The sequence below is a fragment of the Anser cygnoides genome, chromosome 4 (assembly GCF_040182565.1).
Source record: "Anser cygnoides isolate HZ-2024a breed goose chromosome 4, Taihu_goose_T2T_genome, whole genome shotgun sequence".
NCBI lineage: Eukaryota > Metazoa > Chordata > Aves > Anseriformes > Anatidae > Anser > Anser cygnoides.
In genome coordinates, this window is record NC_089876.1 from 19327548 (window position 1) to 19350164 (window position 22617).

Sequence of the window (22617 nt, forward strand, 5' to 3'; positions counted from 1 at the left end):
TGACTTTTTTATTAATTTCATAAATTGCAACAAATCAACTGTGGGATTTCGAAAGTAAATGAGATATCAATTTCACAAATAAAAGAATAGTTCATAAAACTTAGTAAAAAGCTGTGGTCAAGGACAAATTACTTCTTTTCCATTTCTTTTTCTCTTAAAATTAATCATATTCTCACATACCTTGTTGTAAATTGAGTATGTTGAGTTCACATACATTTTAATCAGCATTACTTTATCAGTCACAGATCATGGCTCCTTGGCCTGAGGTGGACAAGCCTGAAACCAATAACTATATCGGAGATTCTTCCAAACAAAACCAGAACATGCCGGGAAAAGAAGGAGAAAATCACAAAGGTAACGTGTGCTCTCACCTCTGAGTTAGAGATATGTAAGTTTGACGCTCCATGGAGAAGAGGGAAAGTAATTAAACTTTTTTTTTTTTTTAATGTTCTATTTCATCAGGCAACGTGACTTCACTTGGAAATAAAGTGGAAATTCAACCTGCATTTTCCACAATAGCCTTGATAGATGAGACAACACCAGAAGAAGACCCATGGGCTCTGCCAGAACTGCAGGACACTGGGGTCAAGTGGTCAGGTAGATATTTCTCAGTAAATAAGCTACCTGCATTTATTTTTTTTCCATTACTTTTGCTGTCTTTGTCTCAGTTATTTTTTCTGAAATGGTATTTGCTGCAGAACAGAATTTAGGATTTGAGCAGTTTTGAGATGTAGGCTTTACACTTTGTGTCACCTTCCACAGTGGTGAAGTTGGGATATTGTATTTAGGCAGCTTAGAAGGAATTGGAAAACATGCTGCTTACCCTCCTTAAAGCACAAGGGGATATATGGAAAACAACCCACAAGCCGTCTGATCTTATTTTCAGGCTCCTATTTATCCTTCTTTACTCAGTAGGATGAATGTGTAAAACCAAGGATCAGTCTTGGTCTTCATAAGGTATTTATCATATACCAAAGGCTTTTTAATTTTTTTTTTCCTTGGTAAAACTAGCTAAATGAACTACCCATTTCTGCAGTTGAAATTTGGATTAACCATAACACTCTTTTAATTATACACTGGGGTCATAACACCATACTTAACTCTGTAGTCTCTGCTTGCACATTAAACTGTTCTGGAGAAAACACTAGATAACATAAATAAGTTGTTTTTTTATGTATAATGTATTTGTTTTGCAGAACTGGATGGAAAAGGAAAAATCATTCGTGTACTCTACGGGATAGGAAAGTTTATCATCTTGCTTGGATTACTCTACTTATTCGTGTGCTCTCTGGATGTACTGAGCTCTGCATTTCAACTGGTAGGAGGTAGGTATGAAAATGCATCTAAAATATCAGGAATAATGAATACAAATGAGGCATTAAATGTCATCCGAGTGAACAAAATGCAAGTTTCACTCTTCAAGAGCATAATGCATAGATTTATGTATAGAGATACAGAGTCAGAAGTATGTATCTCTGCTTGAAAACTGGCTTTCCTCTGCAATAAAAAAGGGCCTTTGTTTCTCAGATTACAAAGAGCTGTTGATGTAGGGATTATTGGCCCCAGTTTCTTAGGAGGTTCCTGTTACTTTAGCGATAGTTTACACAAATGCACCTGAGCATAAATCTGTCCCATGTGAAAGTCATTTCAACAAGGAGAAATATCAAAACTATGCTCTTGATCAAAGCATTCTGCACTGAAATGTCTCTCAATCCTTCAAAGATGAAAACTATTAAAATATATTTTCACATTCACCTCTCTCCAAGGGCTGAATTCTGCTGATGGATTCAGAAGTGGTTATCAAAGAAATATGTGATCTGCAGAATTATCTGGATTTTCAGCAACACGGAAAGCTACCGGAGCAGAATTACTCAAAATTATTAAAGTAGCTTTCCTTGACGCAGTAGCCAAAAGCCATCAGGGCAGAAATAGCATTTAAATCTCTGTATATGTGGTTTTTTTTCTTTACGGTCTTTCTTCTGATGATGGTTTTATATGCAGAGTTCTTTGCAGAGTTCACTGTAGCTTGTTTAGTCACTGAAATGAGAAAATATAACATATTGCCTGATAACTGATAAACTGAGAGTTCAGAACTTGAATTTGGATCCCTGGGCTACATCACCTTGTACATTTTTTGGCTGGCAAGCATGGCTACCTATGTATCATATTAAATGGTTGAATGATCTTTAATTAAATGCTCTGCTAATTCCTATTGACTTCACCTTGTACTTCCCTCACTCTGAGAATATGTTCTTGCAGGTAAAGCAGCAGGGGACATTTTTAAAGACGATTCAGTGCTGTCTAATCCTGTTGCGGGACTGGTGATCGGAGTTCTGGTGACCGTTATGGTCCAGAGCTCCAGTACTTCTTCATCCATTGTGGTCAGCATGGTGTCCTCCACACGTAAGTCTGCTTACAGTATCTTCCTAAAGATCATCCACAAATCTCAGTGTGGGGTTGAACAAATGTTCCAACCTGTGCTGAAGTTGTAGAAGCATTGGGTGTAGGAGTAGGAATAGCAGGAAAAGCCTTTCACAACTGCTGCCTTGATACCAAATTAAGGAAAAAAAATAGGGGGAAGAAAAAGTTAATACACTGCAGAAAATAGTGTCCATAATAGCAAAGAAAATCACTGGAAGCCTTGGTACTGAATGCATTAACTTCTAAAGTATCTGTATTGCTTTCTTTTGTTAGCCAATTACCAAACTTCATATGTTTCTAGCATCATTTCAAAATTCTGCAGTAAGTAGGAAAATGCCTGGGACAGAAGAGACTCTTACCCTGGCCTTCTAACATGCGGTGAAAGGAGATAACCACAGGCTGCAGTGGGGGGTCACTAGACTATCAGAGTACCACATTCCCAAGGGGATTGGTTAAAGCAAACATGTCTGGATTAGAGTGTCTAATCCCAGTGACATCAAGGGAAGTCAGGTCCCTGTGGTGTTAACATAGATTAATTTTCATTGGACCAAATAGCTCGCTGATGATCTGATTTTTTCATTCAATGCTTCATTTTCTACTTTCTAGTGCTGACTGTGCAATCAGCTATTCCTATCATTATGGGGGCAAACATTGGCACCTCAGTTACAAACACAATTGTGGCACTCATGCAAGCCGGGGACAGGAATGAATTTAGAAGGTATTGTACTTAAACACTAGATCTGAAAAGTTGCTTTTCTTCCTCCTTACTAGGTTTCTCCTATATTGCCTATCAGCACTACAGCCATTCAACCCTTCTACTGACCAGAATTTTAATGTCTAGTTAGGAAAATTGCAAGAAACTTCTAAAGCAAAGTTAATGACCTATAAATGCAATAGATCTTAATCATAAAGGATTTTACCATTTATCTCAATGAAGCTTAAAAGAAAAGTTCATTTTTTTTTGCTTTGTCCTATGAAATTATGATGGGAATTCTGTAATTTTCAGCTTCCTAAACTGTCCGCTTTGACATGATAGCAAGATTTAAGCTGTTGTCATTCCTTGCACAACTGCCAAGTACAATGCTGTTTAGATATATGGCTTCATATACATGAAGAAAAGCATATTGGGTTCTTTTAAATTTTTTGTGGTTTTGTAAGATTCCACCATTTTAAACAGGATCTTACACAATGATAAATTTTCAAACTACTCCAATGATGCCACCCACCTTTTATTACTTCTTAATTATAGGAGTTAATAAATTGACAATACACTATTTTGATCTACTTTCCTTAAGAAGGACTCCAGTGCTCCAGGCTTTTGAAGTCTACAATAAGCAACAGCTGGTAGCCATAGAAAAATGAAGTGTATTAGCTGTCAAATAAATAAAGCAGCAACTTTTTTTGCTGTCACTTGGCATTACCACTAAGAGCTCACTTTGTCACATAGAGCTCTAATTAATTGGAGATGGGCAGTTAACTTGGGAGGGATATAAGACTTTAGTATCTTATATTTATGGCATACCAAACATACAAAATACACCTAGCTGAAGCATATTTCTCCAAGATTTGCTGTTTGGAATCTTTGGTTGAGCTAGTTTCTGTCACTTAAATTCCAATGACAAAGTACCTTAGTAGTTTCTAGTCAAGAGAAATGAAATAAATAATAATGGGAAAGAAGTTTTTAATGTAGTCATTAACAATCACTTTAGTCTCTAAATACCCTCTGCATATGCTTGTTCTGTAGGGCACTCACAGGTGTATTTTTCACAAAATGGAAAAAAAAACTCTGGTGACCACCACCGATTAAGATATTCTCTCTGTGGTAGCACTCTCAATTTTGTTGGCCTACTTTGAATGCTCCACCTAATTTCCCCTCAGGCAGTTTGGAACCTAAACTACAGGATTAGCATTTCAAGGAATATTTCCTCCACATTTTTCTTCCTCTACAATGCTTAATTCAAGGAGTCATATTTTAAAACTAATACAGGCATATTGCATAGAATTAAGAGGAGCACAAACACCTACCAGGAACTTTGGAAAGAGTGCCCTTGAGGAAATAGCTGTGGCTCCTCAGGGTGTGAAGGAGAGGCTGGAAGGGAGCTGTACACCCATGCTTTGCAAGAGCATGTGAGAGGGCTGCAAAGAGACGTCTTCTGCATGAGTCAGGGAGAACAGATCCTAGAAGCAAATCCTGGTTGAGAATTAGAAGTGTACCAAAACAGGGTGAGATACAAAAACAATGTAAGCTGTTAAGTACACTTGGCAGCCTTGTGTTGAGGATTACTTTTGTATTTTCTAGTTTTTCTTGTTCTGGTCACCTTGGCTGACTCTTTCACTTGGGCAACGGTGTGGAAAAAACTTAGAGCTCTGTAATAAAGCAACCATCTTCTGGGACCTTAGAAATGAAATAATTCCTATCTGGAAATGGGCTTCATCCCCACCCTTATGATTTCATATTTAATTGAAGTTGTGCACATATTGTTTAATTAAAAGCAGCTCTATTTTTGAATTTCTTCTTGCAGGGCCTTTGCCGGGGCAACAATCCATGATTTCTTCAACTGGCTTGCTGTGTTTGTGTTGTTGCCCATTGAAGTAATTTCTGGCTATCTTTACCATCTCACTAATGTTATAGTGGAGTCCTTTCATCTTGAAAGTGGTGAGGATGCCCCTGAGCTACTAAAAGTTATTACAGACCCTTTTACAAAGCTCATCATTGAGGTAAGCTCTTTCTCTCTTTAATGAAGCTACTTTCCTGATACCACCACAGCTAAAAGGAATGCTCTGAATATGGGAAAGGGACTCAATCACTTCTCTGTGTCCTTGGGGTAAAGCTCAATAGCAGGTGGATTCATAAAGACCCAGCTCCATAATTCCCACTTCTATTTCCCCCACATTTCACCTTCATGAGGATAGGCCTAGCTAGAGGGCTGGGAAGGCAGGTGACATATGGGGTGGATGGGATGGCAACCTGTTGCTTCAGGCAGTTGTGTCAGTGTAGCTGTTTAAGCAGAATGGCTGAGATGATGGGGTGAGTGATTTGGGGAGAATGAGACACAGTGTGAGTATTTGTGCACGTGAAGTTGTACCTTTTCTGGGAGTAAAACCCATCCTCCCTGCTGGGCAGCAGCTCCAGCATTAGAGATGGTCATGTAGGCTTCATGTGGCTGAGCTTCCAAAAGGGAAGTCATTATATGGGTAGAGCTGAACAGAAGTGTGTGGTGGAAGTTGGACTAAGACTGTTGTTTTTTTTTCTTTGTTTTTTAAGCTTGATAAATCTGTAATAAATGCAATTGCTACAAATGACGAATCAGCAAAAAACAAAAGCCTTGTAAAGATTTGGTGCGTAACTGAAACCAATGTGGTGAGTATTATGTTAAATTAGTTGTCAGGCTCCTCAGGAAATATTTATTGATCCATAGCTGGCATGGCATTGCTTATCATAGGATTGTGAAATTAGATTTTTAAATGAGTATTTATTGCTGCAGAAAAAGAATGAAGACAATTTAATGTAGCTTTTGTATTGCTTAAACCAAGCATGTCATACCAGCAGCAGGCTTGACTTGGTTGCTTTTGCAGGCCCTTGCTTATCAGAACTGGTGGTTTGGAGCCAAACCTTCTACTCCTTTCACATAAAAATGCCTTTAAACTTGGCACTCCTCTACAGAATCCCTGAAAGTGGAAAAAATCTGCAACGTAGGCCCAAGAAAATCTCTTTTTGCCCACCTATCTGATCTAAGCAGCTTTATGTGCTAGTGTGGTCTGCTGGCAGTTGGTTACTTCAGTTTTCTCAGAAAACTGCCTTCAGACAAAGCCTCTGTGTGGCTAAAATCATCTGTTCTTCATCTGAGCAGCACTGCAGCTTGAGGAACTTGTTGCCCAGATTGGCACCAAGGAGTACTTTGGTGGACTGTGGAGCTGTGTCTGGTTTGTGTTGTTCAGCTAAACTAACAACTAGAGCATTGAACAGCCCCTGGACCTCTAACGAGAGTTATTCTACTTGTTAGTGGGTGTATAAAACTGATTCCCGAAGTCCTGAGGCAGCAGATGCTAAAGGACACACAGAGTGGAGATTAAAATTGAGTTTTCAGAGGAGCCCTGCTCCTATTGAATGATGATCTGGATGGCCAGTGAAATGCTAGCCATGGCAGACAGGGCCAGGAGCAGGCCGTGGTAGCGTCAAACTCCGCTTGGGTTACCTGCAGCGGCGCCGGCTGCTCCACCTCAGGTGCGGCAGGAGGCTGAGGCGGGCCTGCTGCTCCCAGTGCCCCCTCAGGTCTGAGTATCAGCATCCTGCAGTCCTCCCACGCCTAGAAGGAGAGCAATGGCACAGAAAGTGCAGGCTGAATCTATTTCTGTGAGCCCTGAGATCAGTAATTACGGTTCTTAGCTACTGACGATCTGGTGATATGGTTGTTCTGACATAGAAGGTTTCATCTTTAAAAGTCGTATTGACTGACCTGAGTAACAGCTCAGCTGTTTATTTTAACAAAACAAAAACATTTTGCCATGTCATTTCTCTGGTGTCATTAATTATACTCCAGCTTAGAAACCTGCCTGTAGTTGCAGTTGATGAATTTTGGTTGTAGCAAAAACCTAGAACTTTGTATGGGCTCTTAAAGAAGGCTGTAGGTGACTGAACCATCCGCTTTCTCTGGCAATTTTAGACACTGCAGAATGTCACAATTTCACCTTCAGAAAACTGCACGTCTCCTGACCTTTGCTGGACTGAAGGAAACGTGACATGGACCATGAAAAATGTATCTGAAACAGAATATATCAGCAAATGTGAGTAGTAGAACTATTTCTCCTTCTGCAATACTTTTACAGAGGTGCTTATCTTCCTAATGGTGCCTACAGACCGCTTCAGAGTTGTATCAAGAGGCACTCGCCTGTATGCATATACAAGGTACTACTACAGGTGCAGTCAAAACAGCCTCTGCTCTGCTGTACAGCTACATCATCATCATCACTGCATCTGGCTGCGCATGGATCCCTTTCCATGCTCCCTGATACCAGTAATTGGGGTCCTCGGTATCATGATACCCTTGCTGTCCAGGTGACTCGGTGCTACAGTTACTGTGCTGTGGTGGCAGCTTGGATACCTCCATCCCTATATGTTCAGGATGTTCAGCAGCCATTCCCAGGCACACAGCCGTCCCTGGGAAGAGCTGACTCACAGCCCAGCTTGGAGCACACCACAATTTCCTCACTCCATTGTTATTCTCCTTCCTTGCACATGGTCACCCTGCTTCTGCCTGCCCTGCAGACGTGCCCGCTGTGTATTTATGAAAGTGTACATACATGAGTCCCTCTCAGGCATAGCTTTTGTGCAGCCAGGGAGGTGGCATTTTCACTCTTTTCGTCACCGCCTCAAGCTGTGTGTGCTTTGGTCTCAGGTTCTTAGGGCTATGCATGAAAACCAGAGCTGGCCTTGGGATCAGAAGCAAAAATGTGACTAGGCCAATTTGTTTTCCTTTTCTTTTTTTTTTTTTCAGGCCGGCATCTCTTTGCAGAAGCAGACCTGCCTGATCTTGCCATCGGTCTCATCCTTCTGGCTTTGTCCCTGCTTGTTCTGTGCTCCTGTTTGGTGATGATCGTTAAGCTATTAAACTCTGTACTTAAAGGACAAGTGGCAAGTGTTATCAAGAAGACAATCAACACTGGTAATTACCTGCTTTTCCTGAAGATTGCTCTTAGAAATAGCAAGGACATTAGGCACATTTATCGACATCTCCTGTTCTGTTATGCAGTTATTACAGAATAGGTTCAAGAAAACAGTATTAAACCAGAGTCATCACCCCCCGATATTTCTTCAGCTCAGCATGCTATTTTCTTCCTTTTAAAAGCTATTAGTTAACAGCTTGCTTGTGGACTGCAGATTAACAACGGAGACCAAAGTTCAGGCTCTGTATCTTGATGTATAATCATTAGCTGTTGGAAATGTAATCTTCATATCCTCAAAAGATAGTGCTGAGATCATGACTGCCTGCTTGGGCACAGGGCCTGCATGTTTCTTTTAAAGTAAGCTGAATAAATGTACGTAGAGATTAATGATCTAATTTCCTTTACTTGCCCTGCTCCATTCCTTAACCGTCTCCTCAGGGTGAAAAGCAGCCCTGCATATTGGTACTTTCTGTCTTTCCCTCTGTTATCCAGGTGATTTTTCAGCCTGTTTTCATTGTGTGCAAACAGCTATTTTGTCTTGTTTTGTTTTGTTTGTTTTCCACTTGGCTGCCTTTTCTTCATTTTCCATTGAATGGAAGGTCAGGACCTGTACCAGGGAAAAGCAGTCCTGGCATACACCTGATTCTGTTAGAAGAGAGTGCTCACAGACATGGGGAGGACAACAAAGTTGTCCCCTTTCTATCTTCTCCTGGGCAAAGAACACTGCCCAAATCAAAATAAATGAGTAGAAAGTGATCAGCTGCCAGTTACTGTTCATTTGTGACCTACTTGGAATCCCTCTATGTCTTCCTGACTGATGGAGTCCTGACCTCTTGTCACTCATAAATCTGCAGACTATTGTGCTTAGTTTCTCTGATCAGTGTGATTAGCTTTTCTTTGCAAGAGTAACAAGTGAATTATGAGGAGATGATCAGCTTAAAATTAGTTAAAACAAACCACCTTATTTTCTCAGGATACTCTTCAGAACTTTCTGAAGACCTGATTCCTGTAGCAGGTGCCTGCTTGCCAAAACCAAGATGCTTTAAACATCTAGAAAGTTTTGTGTTGAGCTCAGTGGAAAAATTTCTGGTACCTACTCGTATTACAACACATATGCTACCCTGGGTCAGGACAAAGGTCTACCTAGTCTAGTATCCATCTCACAGTGTGTCCAGTAGTGGAAGGCTGGAGAGAGAGTGCAAAGAACAGGGTAAATTAAAGTAATAGAACTCACTCTGACCCCAAATCTTTTTGTTTTAGACAATATGCAAGCAGTATATTTACATTTGAAATGCTTAATAGTGTTTTCTATATGACTGGAACATTTTGTTATTCTAAAGACAATGTCCTCCTTTTTTTTTTTTTTCAGATTTCCCTTTTCCTTTTACTTGGCTAGCTGGATACCTGGCTATGCTTGCAGGGGCTGGCATGACCTTTGTTGTCCAAAGTAGTTCTGTTTTCACATCTGCTATTACACCTCTTGTTGGTAAGTTGTCAATATTGTAATTTTTATCCCCATGTTTTATCTTTTTTCAGCATTCTGCAATCATTCAATGCTGTTTCTTTTCTCCTAGGCATTGGTGTTATAAGCATTGAGCGTTCTTATCCCCTCACCTTAGGAGCTAACATTGGCACAACCACAACAGCTATACTTGCAGCTTTAGCAAGCCCAGGGAGTACATTAAAATATTCATTACAGGTCAGTATAAACCAGTGCTTTCTTGAATTCATTTAGAATTGCAAATTTTCTGAATAAAGACTTGACAAAATTAGTTGTGATGCAAATATGTCATAGAAATTGGGCTTGATTCTTTGTGTGCTACTAGTGACTGCTCATTAATTTCAACTATCAGAGCAAAAAGCTTCTATTAAGCATTCCTAGAATGTCAATATATAGTCAGATCTTGCTTTCGTAAATTTAGCTTGATCTGATTAATTCATTCAGAAATCAGACAGGATTGGCCACTTGACCGCAGAGCATGGGATCTTAGTGTTTTGGAATTCAGTGCTCACATTGACAACTCTCTTGTCTTTTCCCTACGAGGGTTACTAATTTATGTTGAGTTCCATGCAAAGGACTCAAACTCTGTTCATGCAGTATACAGGGATTTCTGTCATCTAAGTGGAGGCTTTAAAACTCATAAGATGGCAAGTTGTCAACCTGTATGACGTTGCAGTGAGCATCATGACAACTACATTCTCATTGTAAATCTAATCTGGGCAGCTTTTATTGAATTTCTTTTTGCCTCATACTACTTGAGATGTAGGCAGCCTGGCTTTGGGCTCCCATTTACCATCCAGTAAAGAACATTCCAGTCAGAAGATAACATTTCAATGAACCCTCTGCATCAAAGAGTGAAAAGATAATGAAGTCTCCTTTGTGAATAGGATGAATGCTTTTTACTAGCCACAATAAATTAAGAAAATTACAGAAGTTATTTTATTGTCCTCAGGCATGACAGAACAGATATAATCACGTGAAGATACTATCTTGACCAACCTCAGCTCTTGTGTTAACCTGCTATTTTTATAACGTACTCTAAAAATCAGAATCCAGTATGTTCATGTTTGCTTTAGTCTGATAATAGTTATAAAAGAAAAATAAGATAATGGGAGCAGGGAATGTACTGTTTTGTTCAGTGTATGCTTATTCTGTCCAAGCGACTTCTGAAAGCTTTAGCAAGTACATGTCTCTTCATGCTTATTTTTTTAAAAAGGATTTTGAAATATGTAAACCAAATGATCATAAAAGATTTAGACAAAGTCACATTTCAGGAATCTCCTCAGTGCCCTGTAAACTTTTTGCTAATTGTTTGGAAAATCCAGGTTCGTACAATTAGCAATTTCTCAATAACCTGTATACAATATCTAATCTACTCTTCCCATCTCTTAGTTGAAAACTTAGGGATGCAGAACCTAGTAATGAACAGTTCTCATGTGGTTCTCATGCCTTACTAACAACAGAACTGTTTCCTGATTGTTGCTTGGTTTGTCAGCTGTATTTCTGGTGGGCTCAATTTCTTGCAGTGGAAAGCTGCATTTTAAAACTTCTCCATCTGCAGGGCAGTTTGTTGTCCCCTCTAGGCTTGCATTGTTTCCAAATGCCATGGCCTGTTTGTAGGTTTAGATCTTTACAATGCATGAGGTATTACCCGGTCCTTGCTTCATGCAGGAAAGGCCTGGCAGTGAAATAGCGTGGAAGACAAGAAAAAAGAAGTGAGGAGCAAGAGAAGGGAAATTATGAAGTCAGCACCACTGCAAGTTATTATTATGTAGGTAGGAGCATTTAAAGGCATTTGTAGGAACAAACTTCTCAAACTTTTTTTTTCTTTCAGATTGCCTTGTGCCACTTTTTCTTCAATGTCTCTGGGATAATTCTATTTTACCCGCTGCCTTTTACCCGGCTCCCAATACGGTTGTGCAAGAGTTTGGGGAACATAACAGCCAAGTACAGATGGTTTGCTATATTTTATCTTCTTGTCTGCTTCTTTCTTTTGCCTTTGTTTGTATTTGGTCTGTCACTGGCAGGCTGGCCAGTCCTTTTGGGTGTTTGCCTTCCCTTGGTTGCTCTGTGTATTGCTGTGATTGTAATTAACATTATGCAGACGAAACGACCACATTCACTGCCTGAGAAGCTCCAAAACTGGGATTTCCTACCCATCTGGATGCACTCTCTAGAGCCTTGGGACAATATGATTATGTCTACACTTGCCTTCTGTGGGAAACACTGCTGCGGTTTCTGCAAGTGCTGCAAAGTCAATGCAGAACAGGAGGGTGCCAAAGACAATCAGCTAAAAACTATGGAGGTTTATGAAAACACCATTGCAATGGCTGATGAAGAAAGAGGTGTAAGAAGGGCACCAGCTGCAGCTTGTGTTGAAAAAACAGGCACAAACAACACAGCCTTATAGTAGCGGATCAACAGAGATACAGCATAGGATGGTTAGTCTCTTGAAAACCATCTTGGACAATGCACTGAGGACAGAGTGAACATTTTGTTAGGTTCCTGCAGCCAGTGATATATCACTCATCAAGGAATGGAGTCAAACAAGCTTGACAGAGTCCCTAGAAAATCTATGATCATTTGAAAAGCTAAAGACAGATTTGCTTTCAGAGGCTCTACTGTGTTGTACGTTCATCCAATGCTATCAGTAGCAAATGAAAGAAATCCTGATGTAGTCCCATGAACAGAGGATGAAAGGAATGTGATCAATTCAAGCTTAATTAAAAAAAAACAACCAACCAAACAAGGCACCTGTAGAACAGCCTTTCTGGCCTATTGGCTTATTCAGCAAAAGTTACTTTGATACCCCAGATGCTCTGGAAAAAAAAAAAAGAACCAAGCTAACAAAAAGCATCCAAGCATTTTCATTGGCCTGCCTGCAGTGGCTGCAGTAGTCAAAATGGAAAACAGTATTCCCAATATAGGCAAAATCTATTGTCCGTGTGTGGAGGAAAGTGAAATGCTGGGACATCCCTGAGAAGCTCTGGGAGTCCTGGTCTGGCATAAGGGTATGCATAAGCCCATTTTGAGCCCTCTGTCTCCTGTAACACTGGGGACAGGAGCTGTTGTCTTTTGTCATCTCACGCTAAAGGCCAAAAACTAATTGCTGATCCCTTTTCCTGCTGAAGGTTAAGCACTGGGTTTGGAGACACAGTGGCTATGAAAGAGCTTGATGGGCTCAGGATGTGGTTGCGTGGCCATTCCTCTGTCTAGATAGTCCTCCCCAGTCCTGTTCACCATGTAACCCCACAAGCTCTTGCGCTGGCACAATTAGAGGAATGGTTCAGGAGGGAGGACAAGTGGCTGGTGTAGGTGTGGAGAGAGCCACTCAAGTCTGGGCTGACGCCAAGAGACCTGTGTGCAACTATGGCTCCGTCTGGCTGAGCCACAAAATGACCTTTAAGAGCAGCTGTGGAGCTATAAGAGTAGCTTTAGGGCTACAAAAGAGGGAACCCAGAGAGAAGATTATGGCTAGTGCGGGACATAGAGTAGCATTTAATGGTGAGAAAGGAGTGTTCACTCTGCACCATCCCTGTATGCTCCTTGGAAATAACGTGAATTTTACTGGCAATTGAATGTAGCATTACAAATCCCCTGTAAAATCCATAGGTAGTGTAGTCATTGCCACTTGTAGTCCATCCATAGGTAGTGTAGCACTTGGTGTGAAGCTGCTTGTGCTTAGGTCTTACCATTACTGATGTTCTGCTAAATGTTTATGAGACTGCTCTGAATCACGGACTCACAAAGGGCATCATTTCAGTGTCTGAAAAAGAACATTTCAAAGACGCATTGAGTACTTCTGCTGGCCTTCAATAGCTTAGATATGAGTGAGCACGGGATAATATCTGAGGTCCAACCACTAAGAGAAAAAAAATCATGTGGTTGGGTGTAGGCCAACCAGTATAATTTAAAGCCAGTTTATATGGCTGAGTTGAGATTACATTTGTAATGGAAATGCTGAGAAGACCTTTAGTTTAGCATAGCCACTCAATGCTGCTAGAACACATTTACTTCTGAACAGTTTGTTTTATGCAAAGCACTAGGATCAGTAGGCTGCATTCAGCTATCAGGTAAGCACACATTTTAGAAGGGGATTTTTTTTAATTTCCTTTTAAAGATGACATTTAAAATGGCAAACTAAGTTGCCTAAAACATGTTTGCAAATTACATTCATACTGAGAGTCCAACTGTTGCTACAATTGTGAGCCAATGACAAAATGCTTAGAATCAGAGTGATTTTCCAAAAGCATTTGATTTTGGTGTAGTTCTGCTCCTTGTAGGCTTAGTAACAGAGCAGAGTTACGCCTAACTATTCTTTTGAAAAGTATTTACCTTCTCCTTCATGTAGTTCAAACAGAATTTTGTCAGCATCTCATTTTCAAAGTGGAATTGTGGTATCTTCAATAATTGTTCTTCATTTTATTCTCAGTTCAGGATGCTTTCATGATCTGTGTTTCTTTAGATCCTAGCGTGCATTTCCCATGCTCTGTTTCTACAGAAAAAAAATGTGAAAATTATCCAGAATTATTTCAAAGTTATCTTAAGCATCCATTGAACACCCACTGAAACAGGAAACATTTCCACCTACTCTTACTCATTTCTTAACATGCACCTTATTTTGCATCTCGAAGTAAAGCCATCAAACACAGTGATAACTTTCAGCAAAGCATTAGAGGAAAAGCAGTTCTTGTAAAAGAATCAGGGTAAAAATTATGATTGGACTTATCAGTACTTTATGTTCCTCATTGTAACATTTCCCATATGATATATTCAGTTCTCACTCTCTCCTTGCTGGTGAACTTCAGGCCATATTGTGCCTTTGTTTTAGGCAGATTCCAAACAACGACTTCTGATTAACACTTGGCAGCACAACATGTCCTGGTATATTTTCCCCCCCTGCTCTTAACAAAAGATATTTACACTTTATTTATAATTATTTGAGTGTACAGAACTTTTCGTAAGTTATACAGAAAGAGGTTCATGTGATTGTGTTATATATTACGTATTTGAAAACTATGCAATGTTTATCTATAAAAATGTAAAAAGGAACTACTGTATATTTTGTAATATAACTTTTTAAATTGTTTGTAACTGTGTATACTGCGTATTATGGAGGCTGTTGGCTCCTTCAATGGGTTACGTAAAGATTGTTTGTAATGCAGAGACAGATTTCTTAAAATAAGGATTGAAGACACCTACATACTTTCATCATATGGCTTAATGCACAAGGATATTGAACTCCGCTTTTCTAAAAGATTTGAATTTTCTGTAATGAGGAATTCTGGAAATACATTGTTTCTAAAATACTTTTTTAAACTCTCAAACTTTATCACTTTTACTGTTTTTAGGACGGTATATGGCTTTATACTTTGTCCTGAATACTCATCTTGTCTGTCCTCGTGCACCGAATGTAAAAATAAAGAGAAGTTTTAAAAAATGAAGACTTTTTTCATACTATCTGTTTATATACATATCATGGAAGCTTGCAGAACAACATAGTACAACATAAAGGAACTGAGGTTAGCCCCAGGCACTAAAGAAACCCATTAGAGGGCTGTGTTTCCAATAAAGGTTTTCATATGAAGAAAAAAAAATTGCTCAGTGCAATTGCACAGGTTGAAATATCTTCCAGCAGGGTTCTGCAGTCTGTCCTCAGTGAAGGTAAGCACAGGAGACCAAAGCCAAGGCTTCTGTAACAACCAGATGCAAACAGCCTGTTTCACTGTGCTAGGCTCAGATTCTCCCTTCTACGTGAAAGATGGCACACGGAGTATTTCCAAAATGCTTCCCTTGACATGAGTGACGTCTGGCTTATGACTAGGCAAAAATAGCCATCGTGCTTTTTTTTTTTTTTGATTAAATGTGATCTTAAAATGAAGAGATGGAGAGAAATAAAAAGTACTCCTTAAATGCCTGAAAGATTATTTTAAAAGGTTGTTAGGTTTCCTAACTCTAAGCTCAGCAGAAGCTGAGGAAGCAGCCCCCCAAAAAACTGCCATTTCAAACTATACCATATTTTAGTGAAATGAAGATAACAGAAGTATTTCTTATAACATAAATATTTATGCAATACAGTATGAACAGTCTTCTTCTAAAATGTAAGCAGTAATCACCCTAGGCCCATGATTTAAAACTTACAGCTTCTTACACTCAAGCAGAAATATTGCAATTCCGTGTGCCATCAGCCTCCATGACTCACTGTCCATCAGGAATCAAAGCACGTCCAGGAAACATGCACAGGTTGTGCCATCCATCTCCCAGTTTCCAAACAGACTGCAGAGCTACCTAGGGCAAAGTTCAGCGACGCCTATCCGTATTTAACAACAGATACGTGCTGAAGTGCTGCACTGGCCAGAAGCCTTTAAAATGTTCAAAATAATGCTTCAGCTAATTGCCAGGTTGCTCCTGATCCTGTGACTGGGATCAGTCCTCTTCCTCTCTGCTTATGACTTAACCATGATGGTCATGGCTCCTTCTGGTGCTTCTGGTTTTGCTAACCCTCTGCCAAAGCTGCTCGTTCACTTCCCCCAGATCCAAACTCTCTTGATACTGCACTTAACTACCACTATGATGGATTCCCATTAATCAGAAATGCAGGTTGAATTCTTCATTTTTTTCTTCAGCTTGTAGTGGTTGGCACCCCATCAGGTCCCCAAAATAGCCCTGGCCATGCTGAGAAAGGCTGCTCACTAATTTACAGCAGATTGTTTGTGCATGCAGCCTGGTGTGGTACCACTGGCAGGAGCTTGGCAATAGCAAAGGATCTGATCCTGTCAGCCAAAGATTAAAAATTAATACTACCAAGCAAAAAGCCACTATTTCACAAGCTGTTTCATGAAGGAGGATATGCTTGATACACATTCATGGAAATGCTGGGCCACACTGCAACTGCACAATTTCCACAGGCTGTGCTTCCGTGCCATGATTTATTTGCATCCAGATATTTTTTTCTCTAGCTAATGGCCATTCCTGCTGTTGGTACATGCCAAAAGCATGACACTGTAAACGTAAACCTGCTTGTGATATTTTTGTAGTGAATATTGTGTAGATCTTAGTCCCTTTATTACAATTTTACTACAAAGGAAACCCATAATTTGTATGAAAGAACAGAGCACTGGCATACTGAACACATACTGATTTTCACTGAACTGCCCCCAAACAGATCTCCCACAACAACTGACATCTAGGTATCTCAACAAGACAGAGGAACAGAGCAAAGGCTAGCATTAAAATGTCACAAACATTCCATCTTACTCAGCACCTGATGAAATTTCCTAATTACCATTTACACTTTTGGGGTGTATCAATCTTTTTACACTGCTCAACGTCTAAGGACACATTACCGTGACAAACAATCAGGGTAATTACAGGAGAAGATGTTTTGCAACCAATAGCTCAGCTGATTGTTGTATATTTTTTTTACCGAGTACAAAAAGTATAAATTACAGGGCATGCAAACAACTTACGGACCAAGTGCTGCCCTTGGTTAGGCAACGTGCAACCGTAATTGACATTAGGAAAGTTTGTGCACGTGTAAACTAGGATAGCATTAAGCCCTATTTTAACTGACTAATGCAATGGCCTCAGGCACTGGATCTCAAATGATTGCCAGCAGAGAGCAAGCATTGTTGCTGTTTAATATATACATACAATATCTGCTCTTGCTTGTTGCTTCCAGCTGTTACATCGCCTGAGAAGATGTTTTTAGAAGTACCTATCAATAAATGTCTGCTGATGGTCGCAGCGCTCTTCACCGAGTGTGAACCTAGCAGGGCCAGCTCTCGCCAGATGTTCTCCTGCTGTGGTCTTTCTGAAATGCTTTCAGTGTCTCCGTCTCCAGCTGAGCCATCTGAGGTCAGGACAGAGCTACGCAGCTCAGTCCATGGCCCAGCGGTGTGGTGGTTGTCCTGCTCTCAGCCATTTCCAAACTGCGCGGCCTGGCAAGGCAGCCTGGCCAGCTCAGGCTCAGGTCAAGGGCTCTTATGGGGGAAGATGAAAGAAAGTTAAGAGGTCTACGTTTGTCCTGCTTAGCCTGGTTGCCTTCTTCGGCCAGCCTGGGCCTATCCTCGCTTCCCTCACAGTTGACATCTCTCTAAGAAAGGGAAAAGGAGAAGGCAACAGGAAAAAAGCAAGCATCTCACTGTAGCTCAGGTGGGATCCCATCTCTGCCTTCAGTCCTGTGTGCTCTCTTCCCCTCCCTTCAAGCACAGCAATGGCACTGAAACAAGGAAATCCCAAGGCAATGCTCACCCAGCTTAGGAAAAATAGGGGCAGTGAATGATATTTCATTTTTTCCTACCTTTCTCCTCCATTGCAAGCCTGGGATGCTGGGGGATAAGGAACCACAGAACAGGAGCAGGGCTTGGGGGAACACAGCTCTGAAACGCAGCTGACTTCTGGGGGCAGATGAGGTGAATTTAACACTGGGGCTGGGTGACAGGTTGGACCAGGTGGTTAAATGACTGCGTGTGCATCACAGCAGGCAGAGATCACTTTGGATTCATCATCAGCAATTTCAACACTAGTTTGAGGTACAGGGAAAGGAATCCATTTTACTCCCCTGGAGTAAAACAAAACACGTAGTAAGCACTTAGTAAGGCCTCCTAAGCCCAGGTTTATGGAGCTGACAGTCCCCAGACACCTCACGATCATGGATGTGAAGGAACATCTCCAGCCCACACCTCCTAATCAGGTAGGAGACCACCCCCCATACATTCACAATCTCAACAAAGCCCTCAATAAAGTGGGCTCAAAGCGTTTGCTGAGGCCCACGAGGAGGGAAAACAACCACAGGTGTTCAGGGGCACCTCATCAACAGGGCTTCATCGTGGGCACTGCTTGGGAAGTGACTGAGGAGACCTTTCTCCTTGTGCAGGATGGTAGCCTGGCCATCTCTCCTAAGGTACACGCACACAGAGAGGTGTTGGTGCGCTGGCTGTCAGCACTGCGTGTTGGTATAGCTGCACCCATTTTGTTGGGGTTGGCCTGTGAATCAAAACGCGGTGCTGTGGGATTGAGCAGAGGCTAGCCCTGGGTGCCTGCAGGGTTTATTTCCTGGCTGGCAAACCCGATTGACAGTTTAGGATCATGACGTGCTTCCCCACAGGAAGAAAGGATACTGGGTGTAAGTGTAGAAGAAAATATAAAGAGAGGGGAGTAGGTATCAGTAGAAATTGTTAAGTCTCAGGCTTCAGGTGGCTGTTAGGCCAGACAGAGCACTTTGGGAAATAAATAACTGCTGAAATCTGGTGAGAGGCATCCAGAGCACTGGGTGAGGAGGGCTGGCTGTTGTACAACACCCAGGTCAGGCACAGTGAGGAACCAGGAGATGCGGCAGGAGCGAGCAGCCAGGGATCACCTAGCACGGTGCAGGTGTCGGGCACTGAGTGTACCCCGGTTCCTGAGCCTGGCCTGGACAGATTCTCCTTTCTCTTGCCATTTTTCTAAAAGCTGGTGCCATGCCCAAATGCTTCATCCATCACCATAAACAAGTAATTAATGGCAAAACGCAGCCTGCAAGGCTGATTCCCACTTACCTCAGTTGTTTTACTGGGACAGATCCTGCCCCCCTCCGTAGCAGTGCCACGGAGAAGAGTTAAGCACACACAGCCTGAGGAAGGGATCTCTGTCAGCGACATGGAAATCACGTGGTACACAAGGAAGCTACTGTATTTTACAATGCTAGTATTTGCTTTACAGGAAAGAATTTTCTCTCCGGAGTCATTAATCAGCACAAGAGGAAAAGGTCAAAGCAGATTAAAGCTGAGGGTAGATTAATTTCAGTTTGGCTTGCTTTGGTCCCAAAGAAATGTTAGATCAGTTTTGTGGAATGCCTTTTTCCTCACTAGAGAGTGAACACCTAGTGCTTTCACATAAAATTTAACATTATTGCAAAACTTTAAGAAGATTACAAGCGAGACTGGGCAGAAAAATCCCTTCGGTGTACGTTCAACAAGGCAGCCTACAGTTAATGGAAAGTGTCCCAGTGCTGCTGATGGGCCTCCCGTCTGAGCAGAAGGAAGGGCCATTTCAACACTATCTGTTAATGTCCTGGCAATCCTCCCAGATGCAAATCACAGAAGAATTTAAAATTGCTTCACCTGGACTGGGGGCATTGCCTCAGGAACAGGCACTGACGATGGTCTCCATGGGACACGGTTTTCTAAGTGCAGCTATGCCTGAATGTATGTTCTGCAGGACAGGCATTTCTTGGGTCTGTGAATGACTGGTAGGATAACTGGTGCTGTGTAAGATATCATAAGTGCAGTTGTTTTCTAAATATCCACGTATATTTCCAGACATGCAAATAAACAAATGAAATAGGGGCCTACAAGAAATTCGGAGAGGAACTTTTTACAAGGGTATGTCGTGATAGACAAGGGGCAATAGCTTTAAGCTAAAAGAGGGTAGGTTTAGATTAGATATAGGGAAGAAATCCTTCACTGTAAGGGTGGTGAGGCACTGGAACAGGATGCCCAGAGCAGCTGTGGATGCCCCATCCCTGGAGGTGCTCAAGGCCAGGCTGGATGGGGCCTTGGGCAACTTGGTCTAGTGGGAGGTGTCCCTGCCCATGGCAGGGGTAGGAACTGGGTGGTCTTTAAGGTCCCTCCCAACCCAAAACATTTGATGTGGAAATGAAAAATAATAAATGAACACTTAAAATGTTACCTAACATATAATGTGTTACAAATGAACATCACTCAATATGGGCTGGGATTTATTTATTTATTTAATTTCCCCCCCTTAAAAGCTTCAAGTAGCCTTCCAGCTTTCTGTCTTTCAGCTCTATAGAGACAAACCATCTGAGCTAGCTATATCAGCTCCTGGTGCACACCTGGAGATGTTTTAAAGCAAAAGGGAGTGATTGAAAACAGCTGGAAAGTAACTGAATAAGAAGAAAAATCTCTGAATTAGAAGTCAACTTCTGGTTTAAGGATGTGAATCAGAAACTACTATCTATTTAAGCTTCAGAAGATTAGCTTGTGGTAGGCAAAGTTGGCTTTAGAGATATATAGTCTGAATCTGTGGCGGTTTAATGGAGAAGTAAGAGTTGTGTGTGTGTGTGTGGGGGGGGGGGGTTAAGCAACAGTCAATTTTTCTGAATTTTTTTACTAGCTCAGAAGGTTTCTGTTCAGATTGAGTATGTTCTTGAACCACAGGAGATTGGGTAGAAGGTGAGAATAGTTCTGCTTGGGCGCATCAGTGGTGTTCTGAAAAATGTAACCGGTGAGGATCTTTTTCTCAATATTTATTGCATGAGCATTAAGTATTTATTCCCCTTCCCTGGTTGTGAGTTAATTCCTGTGAAGGTGTCCTGTACAATCCAAGTCTGAAATCCTTGATAGTTGTGTACTGGATGTGAGGATAAATTTTAGTTAAGACTTTGTTCTCTCCTGGGGTGGGGTAGGGAGGAAGTAAGACAGTAGGTATCTGCATGTACTTATTGCTCATTGCTACTATAATGCCTTAGGAGCTGTGGGTTGGATTTCTGTACTTTAAACATAGAAGAAAAAGATTGTCTTTGTGAAGGAAGCTCATATTTTTTGTTGTGCAGATAAGGAGATGTAAAACGTGGCTAAATATTGCTAGTTATCACTGCACAACGTGGACAACTTATCTAAAAGATAAGTTGCAGTAAAGGAGGTGCTGGGAACTTTGTCTGTAGACAAACAAGAAAACAGACGAGAAAACCTCTTCTTTAGAAATCTGGCATGTGAAGGCACAGAGATGCAAGCTGTATGCAGCGTCTGGGTGAAGAGCAAGATGGGATACAGTGGTCAGGAGAAGCAGTGGCAAGGGCATGGTGCTTAGGGACACGGATTAGTGGGTGATATTGGTGGTGGGGGGGGTGGTTGGACCAGATGATCTTGGAGGGCTTTTCCAACCTTAACAGTTCTATGACTCTAAGCGCCTGGGAGTAAGGATCTTGTCCCCAGATTGCCTCGCCTATGTGTGGAGGTGACCTGTGGAAATATCACTGGGTAGAAGACAAGTCTCGTGCTGAGTTAGAGCTGTGGCTCAGAGAGGGTCGCTGAACTTGTGTTTGCTGGGTAGGTCTTTGTTTTTAATTTTTTTCCAAGATCACGTGGAGGACAGTGGAAAGAAGCAAGCTAATAGAAGAACAGCCCCTTGTAGCACCAGTTATAACAGAGCTGGAAGTCCTATAGCCCATATACCGCATGGTAATATTGTGTGCATGGATTGTCACCTCCAGGATGGTGTGAGTTGGCTGTGCTGCTTCAGGGACTTGCTCCTGGGCTGAGCTAGTATGGGGCTGGCTCAAAACCTCTAAGCGGAAAAAAAAATTAAATTTAGGCTGCTGACACAGGAGCTATTGGTGTAATGGGCAGGTGGTGGATGCATTTCTCCTGCTGTCCTTTTGGAAGGAGCATTAGGTGCGTGTGTCCCAGGTTGGGCACCACCAGTAAAAGGGATGGGGAAGCATCCTGCTGGGGCCGTACAGGAGCTGGCTGCTCTCAGTACAGTAGGTGACGTTGTCAGGACTGTCACCTGTCTGACATCTCATGATTTGTAGAGGCAGGGCAGCCTCCTGTGAAGTGACAGATGTAGGCATGAACCTCCTTGGACTAAGAGGTTATGGAATGATGCTTCATCTGTAGTAGGTTCTCCACTCACAAAGTTGTTTTTATAATAAAAAAAAAGCTGTATACATTTTTTTACAAAGACAGTAGCATAATCACACAGCTGTATCATTGTATTAAGTGTCCCCCCCACTTTTTTTTTTTTAAATAAGTGGTATCAGTAGAGTAGCAGGTTTGTGGGCATCATAGGCACTGGAGCAGCTACACAAAACATTGAGCTTTTACAGTACCTAGAAGCTGTAATCAAAGTTAGTCAAAAAGATGTACCACAAATATCTCTGAGCTCCTCTGTTTCTTAGATGAGTCTTCTTAAAGAATGCTGCTGAAAATTAGGAGAAAAAAAAAAAAGACAGGTATTTCAAATGTGTTCAAGGGCTTATAATTGCAGACCAACAAAAATTAGGTGTCTAAATTCCAATTTATAAG

General features: G+C 41.4%; 1 protein-coding gene and 1 long non-coding RNA gene across 5 annotated transcripts in view; one reads left to right on the forward strand and one right to left on the reverse strand.

The window, feature by feature from the left end:
* The window catches only part of SLC34A2 (solute carrier family 34 member 2), an 18313-nt gene extending 5889 nt beyond the window's left edge, over window positions 1-12424 (forward strand). For all 4 annotated transcript variants that reach the window (XM_013181047.3, XM_013181036.3, XM_048046829.2 and 1 more), the window contains 12 exons: window positions 240-354; window positions 463-597; window positions 1197-1325; window positions 2260-2403; window positions 3028-3139; window positions 4944-5139; window positions 5687-5782; window positions 7086-7206; window positions 7917-8084; window positions 9455-9571; window positions 9660-9784; window positions 11421-12424. In XM_013181047.3, the coding sequence (XP_013036501.1) occupies window positions 249-354; window positions 463-597; window positions 1197-1325; window positions 2260-2403; window positions 3028-3139; window positions 4944-5139; window positions 5687-5782; window positions 7086-7206; window positions 7917-8084; window positions 9455-9571; window positions 9660-9784; window positions 11421-11996 (2025 nt within the window). In that variant the 5' untranslated portion in view covers window positions 240-248 and the 3' untranslated portion in view covers window positions 11997-12424. The remainder of the gene's footprint in view (window positions 1-239; window positions 355-462; window positions 598-1196; window positions 1326-2259; window positions 2404-3027; window positions 3140-4943; window positions 5140-5686; window positions 5783-7085; window positions 7207-7916; window positions 8085-9454; window positions 9572-9659; window positions 9785-11420) is intronic.
* A 3208-nt stretch (window positions 12425-15632) lies between these two features.
* Window positions 15633-17977, reverse strand: LOC136790649 (uncharacterized). The gene is made up of 2 exons (XR_010830986.1): window positions 17889-17977; window positions 15633-17681 (listed from the first exon to the last, which is right to left on the reverse strand). It is a non-coding gene; the product is annotated as an uncharacterized lncRNA (long non-coding RNA).
* Window positions 17978-22617: the final 4640 nt, after the last annotated feature.